This window comes from Ovis canadensis, chromosome 4 (genome assembly GCF_042477335.2).
Source record: "Ovis canadensis isolate MfBH-ARS-UI-01 breed Bighorn chromosome 4, ARS-UI_OviCan_v2, whole genome shotgun sequence".
Taxonomy (NCBI): domain Eukaryota; kingdom Metazoa; phylum Chordata; class Mammalia; order Artiodactyla; family Bovidae; genus Ovis; species Ovis canadensis.
Genome location: NC_091248.1, coordinates 133184965 through 133206206, shown reverse-complemented (window position 1 = coordinate 133206206; position 21242 = coordinate 133184965). Strand labels below are relative to the sequence as shown.

Genomic DNA, 21242 nt, shown 5'->3' with positions numbered 1-21242 from the left:
GTCGTGTCCAACTCTTTGTGACCCCATGGACTGTGGCCCACCAGACTCCTCTGTCCATGGGACTTTCCAAGCAATAGTACTGGAGTGGGCTGCCATTTCCTTCTCCACACTCTCGTATTCTTGCCTGGAAGATTCTGTACATGGAGGAGTCCGGTGGGCTGCAGTCCATGGGGCCACAGAGAGTCAGAGATGCCTGTGTGCGCGCCCGTGAGCTTTTTAGGCCACTGACCTGTTACCTTTATGTTTGCCTGTACCAGTGAGGCTTTTTTCTTTTATAACTTTCTGGTTTCTAGTTAATGGCTTTTTCTTTTCCCTGTAATGAAGTCCCTTGTTAAGCCAGTTTAGTGATGATGAACCAACTTTCTTAGCTTTTGCTTATCTGAGAAATTATTTCTTCTTCAGTTCTAATAATCTTGCTGGTTAGAGTATTCTCGGTTTTAAGTCTTTTCCCTGCAGTACTTTCAATATATTATACCAGGCTCTTCTGGCCTGTAAAGGTCATACTGAAAAGCCAGCTGAACTGTGGGGGTTCCCTTGAATGTGACTAGTTGTCTTTCTCTTGCTGCTTTTCAGAGCCTTTCTTTAATGTTTGATGTTTTAATAATAATGTGGCTTGGTTTAGGTCAGCTTGGGCTCATCCTATTGGGGCACATCCTCTGCCCCCTCCCCTCTCCCGTCCCAGCGTTTGCTCATGCTCTGACGGCTGGCCCAGCACCCCGTGCTCTGACGGCTGGCCCAGCACCCCGTGCTCTGACGGCTGGCCCAGCACCCCTTGCTCTGACGGCTGGCCCAGCACCCCTCTTTCTCCTGCAGTGGAAATGTGTTCCTATTCCCAGTGCTTCGGAGGCTTCTGCCCTTAGATAATCTCCAACCTCTGTAAGGTGGCACAGCACGACCTTTATACCTAGCCCCACCTGTGTGTCCCACTTCAGCCTGGTTCAGGTTGTACCAGGGGTGCTCTTCAGATGTGTTGGGATAGGAAGCAAATACAGCTCTGTTCATTATGTCATTGAATGTGTTACTTTGTCTGTGGTGAATAATGTCATCACCACCTATTCCCTGGCATAACCTAACATGTCATTCGAGAGTCATCTCAGCCATTAACTCCACAAATAAAGTTTTCCTTGAACTTCTCCCCCTTTAAGCTCCCTCCTGCACACTCCCATAACACTCCTCTCAGTCCTCTGCACATCTGCTGTGTCACTCATCACTGTGTTCTGACTGAAACTGTGGTCTCCTTAAGGAAAGTCGTGGTCAGGTGTGCCCAGTGTCTGCGCGCAGCGTCCAGGACGTGTGTGTGCAGCGAGGACCTCATGTGCTGTCGAGTTTTCCATTTTACTCAACTGCACAGGGACTTTAGTCGTGCTGAAGGGAATAAATGCCACACATACCTGCTTGTAACTCTTACAGTACTCTGTAGGGTTAGGAATATGATAGGAACTCAAAAATCCTGCAAAATGGGACTCATACCACAACAGCAAGTACAGAAATAAAGAATTTCTAATTAAATCTATTTGGCACAGCCAGACACTAATACACCCATGCACGGTTTGGAGGATATAGTGTGAAGCCCGTTAAATACATTTTAACAGCTTTATTGAAATAAATGAACTGACATGTTGTAAACTGTGCTCATTTAAAGTGTGTAATTTGGTAAGTTTTGCCTTACTGTGTATGGCTGTGAGTCTGTCACTGCAGTCAGGACGGCGAGCAAGCCTGTCTCCCTCAGATGCTTCCTTCCGGCCCTGGACAGTCCCTCCTTCACGCCGCCCCCAACCTCCCCGACCCCAGTGTCCCCAGGCAACCACTGGCCTTTCTGTCACGGTAAAAGCAGTTCACACTTCCTGGGACTTTTTGTAGGTAAAATCACTTGCTGTGAACTACTCTTGTTTCTTTAACTCATTGTGTTTAAGATTAATCCATCCTGTATGTGCCAGTAGTTCATTTTCTTTTATTGCCGTGTTTGTATGTGTCACAGTTTGTTTCTCTGTTCACCCATTGAAGGACATTTGGGTTGTTTACAGCGTCTAGCTACTATTATAAATGAAGCCGCCATGGACATTCACACCTAAAGTCTCTGTATGAATTTAGACTCACTTCTCTTGGGTAGTAACTGTTACTAGGAATGGAATGCCTGGGTGTGCACTGCAGTTTTAAAGGAGTGGCCAGACTGTTGCAAAGTGCTCATGCCGTTTTTATGTCTCCATCACAAGTGCATGAAAACTCTGGTTCCTCTGCATCTTTACGAATACTTGGTACAGTCAGTCAGTTTAATGTCAGTCCTCCTAATAGGTGTATAGTGAACTTAACTTGAATTTCCTAGATGACTAATGTGCTCATTTGTCATCTGTATATTTTCTTTGATGAAATATTTATTTAGATCTTTGGCTTATTTAAAAAATTAGGGTGATTTTCATATTGTTGAGTTTTTTGTGCTATTTATATATTCTGGATAAAGGTTCTTTATCAAGATATGTGATTTGAAAATATTTCCCCCATTCAGTGGCTTGTCTTTTTATTCTTTTACCAATATTTTAGAAAGTACAGACATTCTTAATTTGATGAAATCAGGTTTACCAAATCTTCTTTCATGGATCGTGCTTTTGGTGTCATATATACTAAGTCTTCCTCTGACCAGGGCCACAAAGATCACCCCTTGTGTTTTCTTCTAAAAGCTTTATACTCAGGTCTGTGACCTATTTTGAGTTAATTTCTGTATAAAGCATGAGGTATGAACTAAACTTTATTTCTTGGCATTTGGTAACCAATTACTGAAGCACCACTGCTTGAGAATTCTCTTCCATCAGTTGCTTTGGAACCTCGTTGGGGCCCAGTTGTCCGTCTGTGTGTGAGTGTGGGTCTCTTTCTGCACTCGGTTGTGTTCTGTTGATGCCCTTGTCTTTGCACTAGTGCGGCACCATCTGGGCGAGTGTGGGGTGATGATGAGGCAGAAAGACGTGGCACTGAAAGGGGAGCTGCCCAGGTCGGCAGGTGCCCAGCACGCTGCGGGAGAAGAGTGGAGACGTAGCTCCAGAGAGAGTGAAGGGGCAGAGCCAAAGCTAAACAGCACCCAGCTGTGGATGTGACTGGTGATGGAAGTAAAATCTGATGCTGTAAAGAACAATATTGCTTAGGAACTGGAAATGTTAGGTCCATGAGTCAAGGCGAATTGGAAGTGGTCAAACAGGAGAAGGCAAGAGTGAATATCAATTTTTTAGGAATCAGTGAACTAAAATGGACTGAAATGGACGAATATAACTCAGGTGACCATTTATCTACTACTGTGGGCAAGAATCCCTTAGAAGAAATTGAGTAGCCATCATGGTCAACAGAAGAGTCTGAAATGCAGTACTTGGATGCAATCTCAAAAATGACAGAATGATCTCTGTTCGTTTCCAAAGCAAACCACTCAATATCACAGTTATCTAAGTCTATGCCCCAACCAGTAACGCTTGAAGAAGCTGAAGTTGAATGGTTCTATGAAGACCTACAAGACCTTCTAGAACTAATGCCCAAAAAAGATGTCCTTTTCATTATAGGGGACTGGAATGCAAAAGTAGGAAGTCAAGAGATACCTTGAGTAACAGGGAAATTTGGCCTTGGAGTACAAAACAAAGCAGGTCAAAGGCTAACAGAATTTTGCGAAGAGAAGACACTGATCATAGCAAACACCCTCTTCCAACAACACAAGAGAAGACTCTACACATGGACATCACCAGATGGCCAACACCAAAATCAGATTGATTATATTCTTTGCAGCCAGAGATGGAGAAGCTCTATACAGTCAACAAAAATAAGACCAGGAGCTGACTGTGACTCAGATCATGAACTCCTTATTACCAAATTCAGACTTAAATTGAAGAAAGTAGGGAACACCACTAGGCCATTCAGGTATGCCCTAAGTCACATCCCTTACGATTATACAGTGGAAGTGACAGATAGATTCAAGGGATTAGATCTGATAGAGTGTCTGAAGAACGGTGGACGGAGGTTCATGACATCGTACAGGAGGCAGTGATCAAGACCATCCCCAAGAAAAAGAAATGCAAAAAGGCAAAATGGTTGTCTGAGGACGCCTTATAAATAGCTGAGAAAAGAAAAGAAGCAAAAGGCAAAGGAGAAACGGAAGATATACCCATTTGAATGCAGAGTTCCAAAGAATAGCAAGGAGAGATAAGAAAGCCTTCCTCAGCGATCAATGCAAAGAACTAGAGGAAAGCAATTGAATGGGAAAGACTGGAGATCTCTTCAAGAAAATTAGAGATACCAAAGGAACATTTTATGCAAAGATGAGCTCCATAAAGGACAGAAATGGTTTGGACCTAGCAGAAACAGAAGATATTAAGAAGAGGTGGCAAAAATACACAGAAGAACTGTACAAAAAAGATCTTAATGACCCAGATAACTGTGATGGTGTGATCACTCACCTAGAACCGGACATCTTGGAGTCCAAAGTCAAGTGGGCCTTAGGAAGCATCACTATGAACAAAGCTAGTGGAGGTGGTGGAATTCCAGTTGAGCTGTTTCAAATCCTGAAAGATGATGCTGTGAAAGTGCTGCATTCACTATGCCAGCAAATTTGGAAAACTCAGCAGTGGCCACAGGACTGGAAAAGGTCAGTTTTCATTCCAATCCCAAAGAAAGGCAATGCCAAAAAGAATGTTCAAACTGCCGGACAATTGCATTCATGTCACATGCTAGCAAAGTAATGTTCAAAATTCTCCAAGCCAGGCTTCAACAGTACATGAACTGTGAAATTCCAGATGTTCAAGCTGGATTTAGAAAAGGCAGAGGAACCAGAGATCAAATTGCCAACATTCATTGGATCATCAAAAACGCAAGAGAGTTCCAGAAAAACATCTACTTCTGCTTTATTGACTACTCCAAAGCCTTTGACTGTGTGGATCACAACAAACTGTGGAAAATTCTGAAAGAGATGGGAATACCAGACCACTGACCACTTATGCGCTGCAGTTTATGGGGTCGCAGAGAGTCAGGCATGACTGAGCGACTGGAGTGGAACTGGTGATGAGATCTGAAACCAGGTGCTGAGAGACCTTCAGCTTGTTCTTTTTCTTAGAGTGGTTTCAGTTATTCAAAGGCCTTTTCCATTCCTATATAACTTTCAAAAATGGCTTGTCATTTTTCAAATAAATGTCTGTTAGGATTTTGATTTGGATTGTGTTTAGTCTATAGAAGAAATTGGAGAGGATTAACATCTCTACAGTATTGAGTCTTTCAGCCCCTGGACACTCTGTACCTATTTAGTTCTCTGATTTGTCTTCACCAGTTTTTGTAGCTTTTTGTTTACGTCTTACGCATTTGATGTTTTTGTGAATGGTGTTTTTAAAAAGTTTAGTTTCCAATAGTTCATTTGTAGTGCATAGAAATGCAGTTGATTTCTCTGTATTGATCTTTTTCGGCATTGCTCAGCTCATTTATTGGTTCTGTTGAATCTGTTTTATAGGGTTCATGGAATGTTTTAGTTGGATGTTTGTGGTTCTGTGAATAAAGACAGCTTTACTTCTTCCTTTCCAGTACAGATGCTTTCACTTGCTTTTCTTGTCTGTTGCATTGTGTAGAGCCTCCAGTACGGTGCTGAATAGAAGTGATGAGGGCAGATATTCTTGACTTGGTCCTCGTTGTAGTGGGGAAGCATTCTGGTTTTTACCACTAACTGTTATTAGCTGTAGTTTTCGTTAGTTTGTTTTGGTAGACGCCTTTTACAGGTTGAGGAAGCTCCCTCCTTGTCCTGCTTAGCTGGCGCTCTTGTCAGGCTCGGATGTTGGCTTTTGTTCGATGCTTTTCTCCCTCTGCTGAGACAGTCATCTTCTTTTGCAGCCATTGGTGCCGTGCTCTTTTTTTGTCTCATTTTGTTTTCCTTTCTGTTTCATTTTGAATAGCGTCTGTTAATCGTGTCTTCACGCCTACTGATCTTTTCTTTTGTGGTGTCTAGTCTGCCATTAGTTCCATCTCGTGTGTTGGCCATGTCCTGCCTTGTAATTTTTCTCGGCAGAAGGTTAATTGAGGTCTGTTCTGTATCTCTCATGTCCCTGTCTAACAGGCTCAGTCTCCTAGCTCCTGAAGTGTGAGAAGCACAGCTACAACTGCCCTGATGCCCTGCTAGCCACTCTGTCTCCTGTGTCGTCTCTGGGCTGGTTGCTTTTCCGCAAGCCAGTGTGTTCGGCAGTTCCCAGCTGAATGCTCAGGAGTCCTCTGTCTCCCTCCCAGGTTCCCACCCTGTGCAGCTGTCTAGCCGCTGTGCTGTCCCAAGCTCCAGCTGCACCTCTTTACCTCGGTGAGGCGGCTGGATTCTGTCCCTGTTCCTTTCCGCTCTGCATTCAGGGAGCCCTCTTTAGGTAGGAGCTGTGGCAGACAGAGGACCGCTTGGCTTGTTTCTCATCTCTTGGCATCACTGACCTTCATGCTAGATGTCCAGGGTCTTGAATACCACAAGTGTGCATATCTTGTCCAATTTTTTGCTTAATGAAAGTGTGAGAGGCTGTCTCCTTTATTTAGCTTTGGCTGGACTCTGATGTCAACGAACATATTTCTAATTGACGTACTATAATGAAAACTTGTTTGCAGAGTAAGACTGGTCAGATTTAAAGTCTTTCCTTTAACAACATTGTCTTCCATTACCCCTAAAAAGTGGGACCTCTTGTTAGTTTTAGAATTTATTATTGTGTGTGAATAAATAAAACAATTTACAGTGAGCTTATTTACATTAGTCCTGAAATTAATGATGTTCATGATTAATTATGGATTTTATTATTTTATATTTTTTAAGTCACATTTAATTTTTGACACTGTGTAGGTAAATTTTATATCAAAACCCTGGTTTTAGAGAAGGGAATTTAAAAATCTAGTCAAGATAATAATTTATACTACTGTGGGAATCCAGAGAGGGGAAAATGTGTTAATCCCAATATTTTATCAGAGAACATTCAATTTATAAATTTGCTTTCTATAGCAAAATGTATATGCTCTTTTTGGCAGTCTTTCATTAAAGCCATGGATATACATGGCAGCCATTTGTATGGTATGCCAGCAAACATGATTTATTGAGAAAGTTACTTTAATGGCCCTTTTAGTGTGTCAAGCTTTATATATTCTCTCACAACTTCTTGCTAGTTAAGGAACATGAACATGCTTGCTAAAAGTCAAAGTTGACTCAGGTGGGCTAACAAACGTAAATTCTCTTGACTCATATTGCAGGTGGAGTAATCAGGTCTTTCTTGAAGTGAGGTTTTGTACCTTAGTTCTTTTAAAGGTATGGATAAAAAAAAAAGATCTTTATTCAAGAAACTATGCATGAGACATTTTCAGTTTAATCCTAGTGCAGGGAGCTGGTTTTGTGGTCTATTGTGAAGAATATTTTCAGTTCAGTTCAGTCGCTCAGTCGTGTCCGACTCTTTGCAACCTCATGAATCGCAGCATGCCAGCCTCCCTGTCCATCACCATCTCCCGGAGTTCACTCAGACTCATGTCCATCGAGTCGGTGATGCCATCCAGCCATCTCATCCTCTGTCGTCTCCTTCTCCTCCTGCCCCCAATCCCTCCCAGCATCAGAGTCTTTTCCAGTGAGTCAACTCTTCGCATGAGGTAGCCAAAGTACTGGAGTTTCAGCTTTAGCATCATTCCTTCCAAAGAAATCCCAGGGCTGATCTCCTTTAGAATGGACTGGTTGGATCTCCTTGCAGTCCAAGGGACTCTCAAGAGTCTTCTCCAACACCACAGTTCAAAAGCATCAATTCTTTGGCACTCAGCTTTCTTCACAGTCCAACTCTCGCATCCATACATGACCACTGCAAAAACAATAGCCTTGACTAGACGGACCTTTGTTGGCAAAGTAATGTCTCTGCTTTTCAATATGCTATCTAGGTTAGTCATAACTTTTCTTCCAAGGAGTAAACGTCTTTTAATTTCATGGCTGCAGTCACCATCTGCAGTGATTTTGGAGCCCAAAAAAATAAAGTCTGCCACTGTTTCCACTGTTTCTATTTCCCATGAAGTGATGGGACCAGATGCCATGATCTTCCTTCGTTTTCTGAATATTGAGCTTTAAGCCAACTTTTTCATTCTCCTCTTTCACCTTTATCAAAAGGCTCTTTAGTTCCTCTTCGCTTTCTGCCATAAGGGTGGTGTCATCTGCATATCTGAAGTTATTGATATTTCTCTTGGCAGTCTTGATTCCAGCTTGTGTTTCACCCAGCCTGGCATTTCACATGATGTACTCTGCATATAAGTTCAATAAGCAAGGTGACTATATATAGCCTTGATGTACTCCTGTCCCAGTTTTGAACCAGTCTGTTGTTCCATGTCAAGGACAGTTCAATAACATTAAATAATTAAAATTATCTTATGGTTAGTAGTATTTTTACATTTGCTGCCTTAGTACCTTTTTATGTCTTTCAGAAATAGAGATTATGAAGTGTTTTACATTTGTACAAGTCTTATTAACATGTTATTCACCCAGGGGATTTTTGCAGAAATTTGTGCCTGTGGCTGACTATTTGTTATGTAAGTGAATAGTGAAACACTTTGATCAGTGTTTGGGTAACAAAAGATATATTAATACATCTCTGGTCAATAAGTTGTTAAAACTTTTAAGTATTGCTGTTTTCTCGTAAGTGTTGGTATTAATAAAAAAAGTACACTAGTCCAAATGGACATTATAGTTTAGTCACCCAGTTGTGTCCATCTTTTTGTGACCCCATGAACTGTAGCATGCCAGGCCTCCCTCCTGTATATATATGTGTGTGTGTGTGTGTGTGTGTGTATGTATGTGTATATATATATGTGTGTGTGTATTTATATATACTTATATAGGTTATTCCATCCAAAAGCAGAATACACATTCTTTTCAAGTGCCCAAGGAACAGTTTTCAGAATAGATCACATGCTAAGCCTCAAAACAAGTCTTGGTAAATTTATGAAAATTGAAATCATATTAAGCATCTTTTCTAACAGCAATGCTTTGAAACTAGAAAGCCACTACAATCTTTAAAAAATTCCTGAGACTTCCCTGGTTTGTCCAGTGGCTAAGAATCCATGCTTCCACTGCAGGGGGCATAGTTTTGATCCCTGCTTGAGACCCCACATGCTGTGTGGTGTAGCCAAAAGATAAATTCTCTGAATCATCTTTGCAGAGAAAATAAAAGTGTATAAAAAACAAAAAACTTCCCAGAGCAGAAACATATGGAGGCTAAGCAACATGTTCCTAAGCAACCAATGGGTTACTGATGAAATCAAAGGAGAAATTTTAAAATACCTATAGACAAAACAGTGAGCCAAAATCTGTGGGATTCAGGAAAAGCAATTCTAAGAGGGACATTTATAGTGATACAGGCCTACCTCAGGAAACAAGAGAATTTTCAGATAAAGAATCTTATAGAGAAAGGAGAGCAAACAAAAACAAAATTAGTAGAAGGAAACAGCCATGAAAAATTAGAGCAAAAATAAATCAAATGAAACTTAAAAAGAAAATAGAAATCAATGAAATTGAGAGCTGGTGTTTTGAAAAGAAACAAAATTGATAAACCTTTACTCAGACTGATTATGGAAAAAATGTGAGGGCCCAAATATCAGAAATTATAAAGAAGACATTACAACCTACACCACAGAACTACAAAGGATCATAAGAGATTACTAAGAAGAACTGTATGTCCCAATAAAATGGACAGCCTAAAAGAAGTGGACAAGTTCCTAGGGATGTACAGTCTCCCAGGACTGAACCAGGAAAATACAGAAAATACGTACCGGTAGGTACCAGTAATGAAATAGAAACAGAAATGAGAACTCCAACAAACACAAGCCCAGGACCAGACGGCTTCACAGGTGAATTCTAACAAACATTTGGAGAAGAGTTAACACCTGCCCTTTTCAAACATTCCAAACAGTTGCTTAGGAAGGCACACTGCCACCCTGGTATCCCTGGTATTAAAATCAGACAGAGATATCACACACAAAAATTATTGTCCAATATCACTTGAGTCAGCATGTGCAAAAATCCTCAACAAAATTTTAGCAAAGGGAATTCAACAGTACATTAAAAGGATCGCACACTGTGATCAAGTGGGATTTATTCCAGGGATGTAAGCAAGGATGGTTAAATATCTGCAAATCAATGTGATATATCAAATTAAGAAACTTGAAGTATGCAAATCATATGATTATCTCAGTAGATACAGAAAAATCTTCTGACAAAATTTAGCATCCATTTATGATAAAAAGTCTGCCCAAATTGGGTAGAGGGAACATACCTCAACATAATAAAGGCAGTATACGATAAACTCACAACTGACATCAAACTCAGTGTTGAAAAGTTGAAAGCATTTCATTAAAGATCAGGAACAAGATAAGGATGCCCACTCCTGCCACTTTTATTCAACACACTATGTGAAAACCTAGCCACAGCAGTGAGACGAGAAAAAATAACTAAAAGGAACCTAAAGTAGAGAAAAAGTAAAACCATCCTGTTTTCAGATGACATATACTAATAGAATCCTACAAACACTGCCAAAAAACCACTAGAGCTTATCAATGAACTCCATAAAGTTCCAGGATGTAATGTTAATATATAGCAATCAGTAGACAGAAATCTGTTGCATATCTCCACACTAAAACCAATCAGAAAAATTAATTTAAAAAATAATCCAATTTACTATTGTATCAAAAAGAGCAAAATACCTGAGTATTTCTAAATAAGGAGATTAAAGAGCCATGCTCAGAAAACTATGACGTTGATGAAAGAAATTGAAAGCAACAAAAACAGATGAAGGGAAATACAATGTTCATGGATTGGAAGAATTAACACTGTGAAAATGACCATACTACCAAAGAGAATCTACAGATTCAGTACAGTCGAAATACCAATGACATTTTTCACAAAACTAGAACAAATAATTCTAAACTTCATGTGGAACTATACAAAAGATACTGAAGTACCAAAACAGTTTTGAGAAAGAAGATTAAGGAGGTCAGTGTGCCCTGATTTTAAACGATACCACAGTACTACATCCATCAGAACAGCATGGTACTGGCACAAAAATAGACATATATATGAATGGAGCAGAATAGAAAGCCCAGAAATGAATCCGTCCACCTATGGTCAGTTAATCTGTGACAGAGGAGGCGAGAATACACAATGAGGAAAAGAAAGCCACTTCAGTAGATGATGTTGAAAAAACTGGACAGCTGCATGCAGAAGAGACTGATCCGTGCTCTCACATCACGCACGAAAGTAAACGCAACACAGGCTAGAGATGCAAGTGTCAGACCCGAAGCCGTAAACTTCCAGAGGAAAGCGCAGGCAGCGTGCTTGCCAGCATTGGTCTTTGCAGTATTTTTGGGAGACCTGTTTCCTCAGGCAAGGGGAACAAAAGCAAAAATAAGCACATGGGACTACATCAAACTAAAAAGCTTTTCACAATGAAGGAAACTCAACAAAATGAAAAGGCTGCCCACTGAATGGAAACAATGTTTGCAAATGATATATCCAATAAGGAGTTAATATCCAAAATATCCAAAGGATCAATGCCAAGAAACCAAACACCCCAGTCCAAAAATGGGCAGATTTAAATAGACATTTCTCCAAAGAAGACATACAGATGGTCAAAAAACACATAAAAAGATGCTCAACATCATTAATTATTAGAGAAATGCACATCAAAATTACACTGAGGCATCACCTCACACTGGCCAGAATGGCCATCATCAAACAGTGTGGAGAGAAAGGAACCCTCCTGCTCCATTGATGGGAATGTTGATTGGTGCAGCCATTGTGGAGAACAGTATGGAAGTTCCCTAAAAAACTGAAAATAGAGCTACCGTATGATCCAGCAGTGTTACTCCTGGGTCCTTTTCTGAAGAAAATCAAATCCCTAATTAGAAAGTAAATATGCGCCCCTGTGTTGATGGCAGCATGATTTACAGTAGTCAAGGTTCAGAAGCAGCCTAAGCACCCATGAGAAGATGAATGGATAGAGACGTGGTGCATACACACGCACATACACACACACGCACACACACGTGCACACACACGCACACACACGCGCACACACGCGCACACATGCACACACATGCATACACACACTACTCAGGTGGAAAAGACTAACATATTGCCGTTTGTGACAACATGGGTAGACCTAGAGGGTATTACGCTTGATAAAATAGGTCAGAGAATGACAAATACTATGTGATTTCACTTACATATGAACTCTAGAAGACAAAAATGAACAGCGAAAAAGAATCAGAGTTACAGATACAGAGAGCAGACAGGTGGTTTCCGGGGCTAGATTGTGAGTGGAAGAAGGAAATAGGTGCAGGAGATGAGATTTGCAAAGCTCACAGGATCTCAAATGCACAGTGTGGGGAATATAGTCAGTAACTAGATGGTGACCACTTTGAGATGCACAGAAATAGCAAACCACAGTGTCACACCATGGGAACTTATGCAGTGTTTTCAGTTGATGACACTTTGAAGCAAACTCCTAGGAAGAAAGATCAGATGTGTGGTTACCAGAGGCAGGAGGTAGAAGAGGGGGAATTGGGTGAAGGTCATCCGCAGGTACAAATGTCCAGTTATGAGAAGAATCTAGGAACGTGATGTGCAGCATGACGAATATAATTATTTGCTGTGTGTTACGTAGGAAAGTTGTTAAGGGAGTAAATCCTAAGAGTTTTCATCAGACGGAAAAAAATTTTGAAACTTTTAAAATTTGTATCTGTTGGAGGTGATGCATGTTCACTGATCTTAAGATCAATCATTTCATGGTGTATGTGAGTTAAAACATGCTGTACCTGTTAAACTCATGCAGTGATGTGTAAATTGTATTTCAATAAAACTGGAAAAGAAATAAGTACTTTTTACAGTTGAATTATTACTGTGACACAATCCTCAGACATTTTAGAAAAGTGTTTATTTAGGACTTCTTTTTGTCTATTAGAAGATTTTCAGAATTGAAGAGCTTTTGAGGTACTTAGCTGATATTATATTTCTAAAACAGTAAATTCTGAACAACAGTGTCTTCTGGAACTTGCTTCTATAATCTCTGATGTTTCGTCTGAAGCCTCAGTGCCTCCATAGTTAACACCAGGCTTCTGGGTTTCTGTCTGAGGCCAACCTGGGGTGTCTGTGGCCAGAGCCTCTAACAAGAGGGGTTGCTCTTCTCCTTATGTTTCCCACTGGGTCTTGACCTGACTCTCCAGATACCAGGGTGAGCCCACTGCAAAGTTCTAGTGAAAGCACCTTTCTGTTGTTGATAACGTACCTTCCAGTCTGACTGTGTGAATTCTCACTTACTGCCCCTGGCTTTCCTCTCATGGGGTGCGTGACACAGAGCAAGTTCTGGGTGACGCTGAATTACTAGTTTCCATGTAGCAGAGGTTTCCAAAGTGGAGTTGGTTTCCCCATGAATTCACAAAGTAAGTCATTGGGCTGTGTGGAGAAGCTATCAGAACTTGTATTTATTTTTATTGCTATAATTTTTTAAGTCTTAATTTTGTGTATAAAATAATATATAGGTCAGTGAGTATATAGTTTACAAATAAAATACACATGTAATGGGTATATATACTCTGATTTTATTTTTGCTAATGGTGTGTGATCAAACCTTTTTGAGACCAGATCAGACTCGTATAGAGCATCTGGGCGAGGGCTTTTATCCTGGGGTCTGTCCGCTGCTCTGTACATGCCCTTCATGCCGTGCACAGCTGTGTGTGCACGCGTGTGGGTCCCTCCGCGGGTGCTCAGGAGTCTTGGGCTCCGAAGATCACAGATGCTTATGTGGGATCTCCGGGCCGTGAAACCACTGAAGTGTGTTTTGGGAGGGCTGCTTCTTGTTTACAGATAACTCCCTAGGTTAGATTAAGTGATAGTTCATTTGAAAAACAATACATATAATTAGACATATGTTCCTTTTAACAAAGTCTTAGTAAGTCTTCACTCAGAGAAACTGCCGCCGGATCGTTGCCATGACCTCGTGGTGTGACCTGCGCTATGCGTGGTGCTGGGGTCTGGGCCCCTTCTGCCTTCTCTGAAGCAGCATGCCGCTGTGCATTCCCGTGAATCTTGCGCTTCCGTAACCGACTTTGGCAGACTTTTGTCGCTCAGATTCCGACGCGTTGGCCCTGGATGCATGTGGTCACACGAGGCCTGCTTTCTGACGCCTGCTATTTTCTGTCGTCTGCGCGAGCTGCTTCCGTAGTGTCCAGATAGGAGGTGATGGGACTGCACTGAGTGGGGATGAGAGTTGAGTTTGAAAGTTAGCTGATGAGGTGACGTTGAGTTTAGTCAAAGTTGTTCTTGAAATTCTTAGGCCACCCACAAAATGAAAGGTGCATGTTTTTGGATATACAAGTCCATAGTGGTTAAAATTTTATATGGCCATGATTAGCTCTCCAGTCTCTTCCTTAAAGAACATCAATAGTCCCGTCATCTCTCACTTGACTGACCATTTGAATGCTGTTTTTACTTATTTATTTATGTTCCAATAGTCAGAAAAATCCTTCCATATGCAAACTTTCCAAGAAGTATTGAGCCTAGGGCACGTGCTCGTTGAATAGAATGACTGTTCAGCCTTTTTTGAAAAATAAGGCTTGCTTTTTACATGTCACAGGTGTGTTTAAGTGGTGATGCATGTATAATCCAACCGCACTGCAGTTCAGCATACACAGCAGCGTGACACTGCATGTCAGCCTTGGCCGCTCACTCCACAGGACCGCAGCGTGCAGTTCACATATGAATGTGTGTTTTCTTCCCCTTGGAAAGGAACCACTCTGTCTGTTTACTTGTTAAGTGGGAAGTTTTAAGTATGTGCAAGGCATCGCTCTGGGTTCTGGGATCATAGGGCTGAAAACAACAGAGTCCCTATTCTTATAATTCTGCGGGAAAGTGGGCAGTAACTGAGCCACAAAGGAAAAGAAACATTCAGATAGTGTGTGCCTTGAAGAAACATTTCCAGGGTGGAGGACCTTGGCAGGTCAGCTGTTCAGGGTAGAGGAGGCAGGTGGCCTCTTGGAGGAGGTGGCGTGTGAGCTGGGCCCTGCAGGGAGGTGGGACGAGGGTTGGTGCGGGAGGGGGTTTGTCAGCGTCTCTTCCACACAACCCTCATTCCCTGTTTTCGGGGAATGGGCCGCACCCAGCTTCCACACAGGAGCAGCACAGCGGGTTTCTTGTGGACGTGGGGAAATGCTGAGCGAATGGCCCGTTGCAGCTTCGCTGCTCGCCACTGCCAGAGACTGACGCGGACAGCTGCCTAGGCTGACTGGGGTTGGCCACAGGGTCATGACTGTGTGGTAGCCCAGGATTCCCACTCACAGAAATGAGGAAGGCCGTGGAATTTGACCTGATTTGTACTTTATCTTGGTAAATGTAATTTATATAAATATATTGTACCTGATTTATTAAGGGCTGTTTTGTTTATTTTAACAGGAATCACTAGATTCGATCTGCTTGGAGACTTCGGAAGGTTTAATTGGCTGGGAAATTTCTACATTGTGCTATCCTACAATCTGCTGTTTGCCATTGTGACCACCTTGTGTCTGGTCAGAAAGTTCACCTCCGCTGTGCGAGAAGAGCTTTTCAAGGCCCTAGGTAATCCTGAGGGTTATGGGGACTTTTTCTCTCCTTCTACTTTTTAATAGTTTTAACTTTTCAGCTGATTTTAAGTCTTCACCTGTTCATTTTCCGAATGTGTGACCTTTGAGGTCACATTCCTGACCCACTGCTTATTGGTTCTGCACCTGTATAAAATTGCTTCATTAAGCTTCATCTTTCTCATCTATAAAACAGTGACAATATCATCTTCAGAGCTGCTGTGAATATCAACTAGAACAGCTCTCGTCAGGGCCTAAGGGAAGCCCTGATGCCCGGGAGAGCTCAAGGAGCAGCAGCTCTCCCATGCTGCTGAGGGTAGTGGCGGTGAACTGAGCGTGAGGTGCAAGGCTTACATTCTGGTAGTGACGCCTCTCAGTAGTTTAGGGTTTTTTTTGAGAATTGGATTTTGTAAGTTTCAGGCTGACCCACAATTACACTTCTCTTCATAAGTCAGATAATAATTCGGACTAAAAGCATTAGTGTTTGGCATTAACAAGAGAGAGGGCATTTCTCACGTATTCCATGGGTCATGTGCATTGAGACATATGCACTCAGCCAGTATCAAACCTCATAGATTTGGCCAAGCTAGAGAAGGGGCAGACATCGCCCATGACCGTATTCCTCATGCTCGCTTCAACGTTAATGATAAGCATATTTCAGGCTTTGTATTTTGGGAATACCAGGACAGTGTAAACTGTCTTGTTTCTAACCCTTCTTGGGTTTAGGGTGTGTAATTTTATAAAAGAGGGGAAGGCAGTGATCCATTGCTAGGAAGTCCTGCCATGAGCCCGTTTGCCTGAATTGACGCCGTGTGAGCGCAGACTCCGTGCGCCTCTGTGGCTCTGGGCTCTTGCAGAATGCAGCGGGCGGTGGTGCCTTGAGGCCCTGTTTGCACGTACAGGGGTGTCTGCCAGGCAGACCGCAGTAAAGCTTTACACACCACCAAGCTTTCCAATCCTGATGCTTGAAAGGACGACCACTGGGAAGGAAAAAGGACTTCAGATTATCTACTCATGTCTGTTTTACTGTGAATTTATCCTAGGAGAGTGGCTGATGAAATACTGGGCAGAAAGGGAAGAGTTACATCTCATTTCAGCTGAAGCCCCAGACACCTTGGGGATTTTAATGCCCAGGTTCCATAATGCTGGTCAGATTTAAATCTGAAGATGAAATGGGAATCAAACAGTTCTCTTAGCCAGATGTTTAGAGTTCCAAGTTCATGTTTTCGCTTGTTGTATCCTATTGTAGCCTGTTGTAGCGTCAGCAATAGTAGTTACCATAATCTGAGATAAATTCCTACTCACCAGCCACTAAAATGAGGAGGTGGTGGATAAGTTGCAGTAAATCTGGCATTTGAGTTGGGTGTTTTGGATGTCATCTTGCTAAAGGAGTCTTTATCAAAGTAGTAAGACATAATCTAACCGGAGGTAAAGCTTATGTGTGTTGTCTTGGTTCTTTGACCATAAGAGGCAGTGGTGGTATCAAGAGTCATGTAGAACATCTCATAGGCACAGCTTTCCTAATGCTTTCTGTTACTCTTTGGAGTGCTCTAAGGAGGCAGTGCTTGATAGCTAGAAAAAGATCCTCATTAAGTGTGTATTATGTGTGAATGATCTGAAATCTTAATATAATTGCACTGAGAATCATAATTTGATCAGAAAATATAAAATTTAACCATCTCCTTTCTTTTTCTTCTTTTGTGTGTTGGGGGTGGTGCGGGAGGGCTTTTTCCTCTGCTGCTGTGGGTTGAGAATCACAGAGTCTTTCTCATAGAGCCTCTGGCACATGGCAGCCACTGGGAATTCAGCTGCCGTGATGGTGGAGCCGGTGATGATTTCTACAGAAGAGAGACACTGTAGTTTTTCTGAATAGATAACCTGTGCTCCCGCGCACCCGCCCCCCCCCCCCCAGGTTTGAAAAGTAGCTCATCAGAATAATGGCCCCCGAAGGGGCTGAGTGTCTGCGAGAGTTGACCACCTGGTGGCCGTGCGCCTGCCCGCCCCCCCGCAGCCGCCTGAGTTAGCGGGCTGCCCAGTGTCCAGGAGGTGCCTTTTGTCACTCAGTGGCTCGGCCACTCCTGAAACCAGAAGTGAGTGAGTGAGTGAGCGAGCGTGTGTGCGTGCGTGCGTGTGTGTGTGTTGTTTTTGACTGACTTATATTTTCCTTCCCAGTCATCCATCATAGACAGGCTCAATTTCACTTTTTTTCCATGAAGATGTGCTGGTCATAGAAATTTAAAAATTTGGCATGTTGTGTTGGCTTGGGAGGGGTATAAAATTGTATATCAAGTTAGCTAGAAAACTACCTGAAATTTTAGGGGAAAAGTCATCCAAGTATATCTTTATAAATGTCTGAGCCTCATGAAAATCGTTCCCTGGAAACCTGTTCCATGGATGTGCCGCTTATGTGTTCTTAAACATCTTTATGCTTCGTTTTGTTAAAGTGCTCAGAGCTTCAATACCAGTTAAGCTCTTAAAAATCCCTGCCTTTTCTGCCCAGAAAGGCACAGTACTGCTCAGTGTGCCGGGTGCCCCGCTGAGTAATCGCCGTGTGGTAGAGGGGAAGGAGTGCAGCTCACGAGGCAGGGGTAATCGTGTACTCTGTGTTCAGGTTGCTCTTTGTCCTTCCCTTCTTCTTGGTAATATTCTCCATTGCTTTTCTTTTTACTTGCACGCTTAATGTCTTAGTGTGTTTTTCCCTGCATTTTCCTGTGAGTGTGTATGTATGAGTGTATTTTAAAACAAAAATGGGATCATCCTTGTTTCAGGTTATTCCCCAAGAAGGGCACTTGAGGATGGGGATAAGCCTGCAGGAGCGGTTTCATTAGAAGTTGCTCCTGGGGCCGAGGTTGGGGGTGGGGCGGGGCGGGGGCTGTGTGGAGGGCAGGGGCTCTGCCCTCAGCGGAGGAAGCTGAGCTGGGCCTGTGGGAGGCTGGGTGAGCGGCGGCTCCAGCATGAGGGGAGGCTTGGCTTCCTGCTGGGCAGCTGTCTTCAGCGGAGGCCCTGGGCGCTGCCAGTGGGGCACAGAGCCCTTTCTTGGTGCAGGGAGTAGGCCACGCGGCAGTCTCCTCAGGAGCACCTCATGTTCTGCCCAGCCTCTCAGCAGTGCGTCAGTTCTTACGTTTTCTTCATTTTTCTGCAGGGCTTCATAAACTGCACTTATCAGATACGCCGAGGGATTCAGACACAGCAAAGCCTTCTGCAAATGGGCATCAGAAAGCACTGTGAGGCCGCAGCGCCACTCTGCAGTCGGGAGCAAGCACTCCACACTCGCGACATTCCCGCCAGCCGGGCCGTCCCGCTGGCCGTGGTCCACGTGTCGGGCCTGGGCCGGTCCGTGTCCCCGTCTTCACAGTTTGAGGGCGTGGCTGCCGCAGGTCGTCTCCTCTTTGTTTGCCTTTGGGTGGACCTTGTCGTTTCCAGCCAAGCGCAGGCTCCTCCGGGCAGCGCATCTTCTGGGGGACATGCTTGCTTGCTTCAGCTGTGCAGCCGTGAGAATGTGAGAAAAGGCGACTTTGGGGCTTTCTAAGGATTCATTTAAATCTCATTATATAGTCCATTCAAAGTGTAGACACCTACATGAAAGGCATCCTTCCTTAGTCCTCAGATGGGCAGTTTCTGCAGAAAAATGGAAGTTTATATACTGGTGTTGCAGTGGCTGCATTGAAACTGTGATGGTTGCAAATGATGTTTTCTACTTCCTTCAAGAAAAAAACAAAAGCATAGTTCTGACTTATGTTCCTGGATACTGACTGGAACTTGAGTTAAGGGAAAAATACAAAACTCTTGTAACCTGAGCCTTGGTAGAGTGCCACAGGAACCCGTCTGCTGCCCAGTGTAATAGCTATGGTAGGGTGGGTTACGTCACCATGCTTTCTGACAGTCTGTGTGTAGATAGTTCAGCATTACCTCGCACACATAGTTGCCAGTGTTGAAGACACTTGGAACTTAGGTTTTGCCTTATAGGCTGTATGTACACTCAGTTTTTTTAAAACATTTTTTTCAGGAATCCCGTAATTCCCTGTGCTCCTGTGTCCATTGTGGAACCGTAAATCATCTGTGGTAGAAACCCCTTCTTTTGCCTTCGGTCACTTCTGCACATGCCAAGTTAAACCTCAGACTTACAAAAGCGATCATTTAATGCCAGAACACACAGCATCGGCCAACATTCGTGGTGTCAGGACAGTTCTGCAGTGTGTCATGACCTCACGCTCATTCAGTTATTAAATTGTAAATAGTTACAGGGACAGGTTCTTGACCTCAAGTCCACTGAGTGAAAACTATGCCATGCTACTCTGTGTCACCCTCCGCTAGGTTAGAGCGCCAGAAATTGTGCACGCAGGAGGAGGCGGCGGGCCCCTCACGCGCCTCATATCACGAGGCCGCCAGAAATGCGTGTGCCCACGTGCACTGGGTGTGTGGCAGTAGAGTCTGTGTTCAGACAAAAGCAAAAGAATAGTTTTCTCAAATTGTTGAATCTAAAGGTTTTGGGGAGAGAAATTTATGAAAAATAGGCTGTATATATTTGACATTAAAAATTTCCACTAAGAAGCAAAATTATAAGAAAAAGTAACCTCCGCTCCATGTGCATACTTCTTAATTTAGACCTCTCCATTTCCTTCTGAGTTTCTCTTGTTAAAATGCAGCTTAGTTTTAAAACAAAAGAACATTTTGTGATTCTAAATGACCCTCAGTAAATACAAGCAGTCTAGTATGGGTGAATTCTCAGCATAAGATCCACATACTGAGAAAAATTTATAAAAAATGGCTTTCTTCAGTTTTACTGGTAATTATACCTAGTTAAGCATTAGTTAGAGGTTTTGATTTTTACTGAAACTTGGCTTGCTTTGAGCAGACCAGGTCAAGGGGAGAAGAGAAAAAAGTTCCTTTAAATAAAAGAATATCACTTTTAACTTACACCAGTTTCAGGGCACACATCCAGAAGAGCTTCTGGGTATTTGTAAGATGTCTGAAAATTTTTGAGTAAAGTATTAAACTTTTCAATGTCTGTATCAACTCTTTGCTCATCTGAAAGTTTCTTTCCATCAGAGGACTTGAGCCAGGTTTGGGTCGGTAAGGAGTGAAATGTATAGTGGATTTTTCAAGCTCTCATTGGGTGCGTCTTCTTTGCTGTGTGGAATAGATGGATGGTTTTTAACCTTGGGTCTCAGACGTGTTCTGTGTGAGCAAATACAGGTTGTTACATCCTCGGTCTGCACGTAATGACAACCACTTGAGACTGCAGATAGCCTGTGTATTCCCGGTCATGTCCAAACCTCATTCCTGAGTGAGATGCTCATTCTAATTGCAGGCGCTTCTCTTGGACACGCTGGAGGCTGGTGTGTGGCCCTGTGCTGGGAGGGGGGTGTCGGGCAGCACGTGGAGCCTGGCTGCAGCCTGGCCCTCCTGCCCGCACCTGCACGCTCCCCTCCCGCCTCTGCTTCTCAGCAGCGACCCACTTCTTTGCTCTTTCTAGTCCTCACCATGGCATCTCATCAGGCCTCGAAGTTAGGGGGTAGAGTCAGGAGGCGGGTGCAGAGTCCTTGCTGTCAGCAGCCCTAGACCTGGGGGCAGGGGAGATGCCCCCCTCCGCTCCAGAGCTCGGGGGCCCAGGCACAGGGAGGTGAGGACGCGGCCTGGGG

The 21242-nt window shown here is 43.1% G+C and overlaps 1 protein-coding gene across 12 annotated transcripts in view; it reads left to right on the top strand.

The window, feature by feature from the left end:
- The window catches only part of LMBR1 (limb development membrane protein 1), a 130614-nt gene extending 109998 nt beyond the window's left edge, over positions 1 to 20616 (top strand). For all 12 annotated transcript variants that reach the window (XM_069587218.1, XM_069587223.1, XM_069587221.1 and 9 more), the window contains 2 exons: positions 15437 to 15598; positions 18743 to 20616. In XM_069587218.1, coding sequence (XP_069443319.1) covers positions 15437 to 15598; positions 18743 to 18828 — 248 coding nt within the window. In that variant the 3' untranslated portion in view covers positions 18829 to 20616. The remainder of the gene's footprint in view (positions 1 to 15436; positions 15599 to 18742) is intronic.
- Positions 20617 to 21242: the final 626 nt, after the last annotated feature.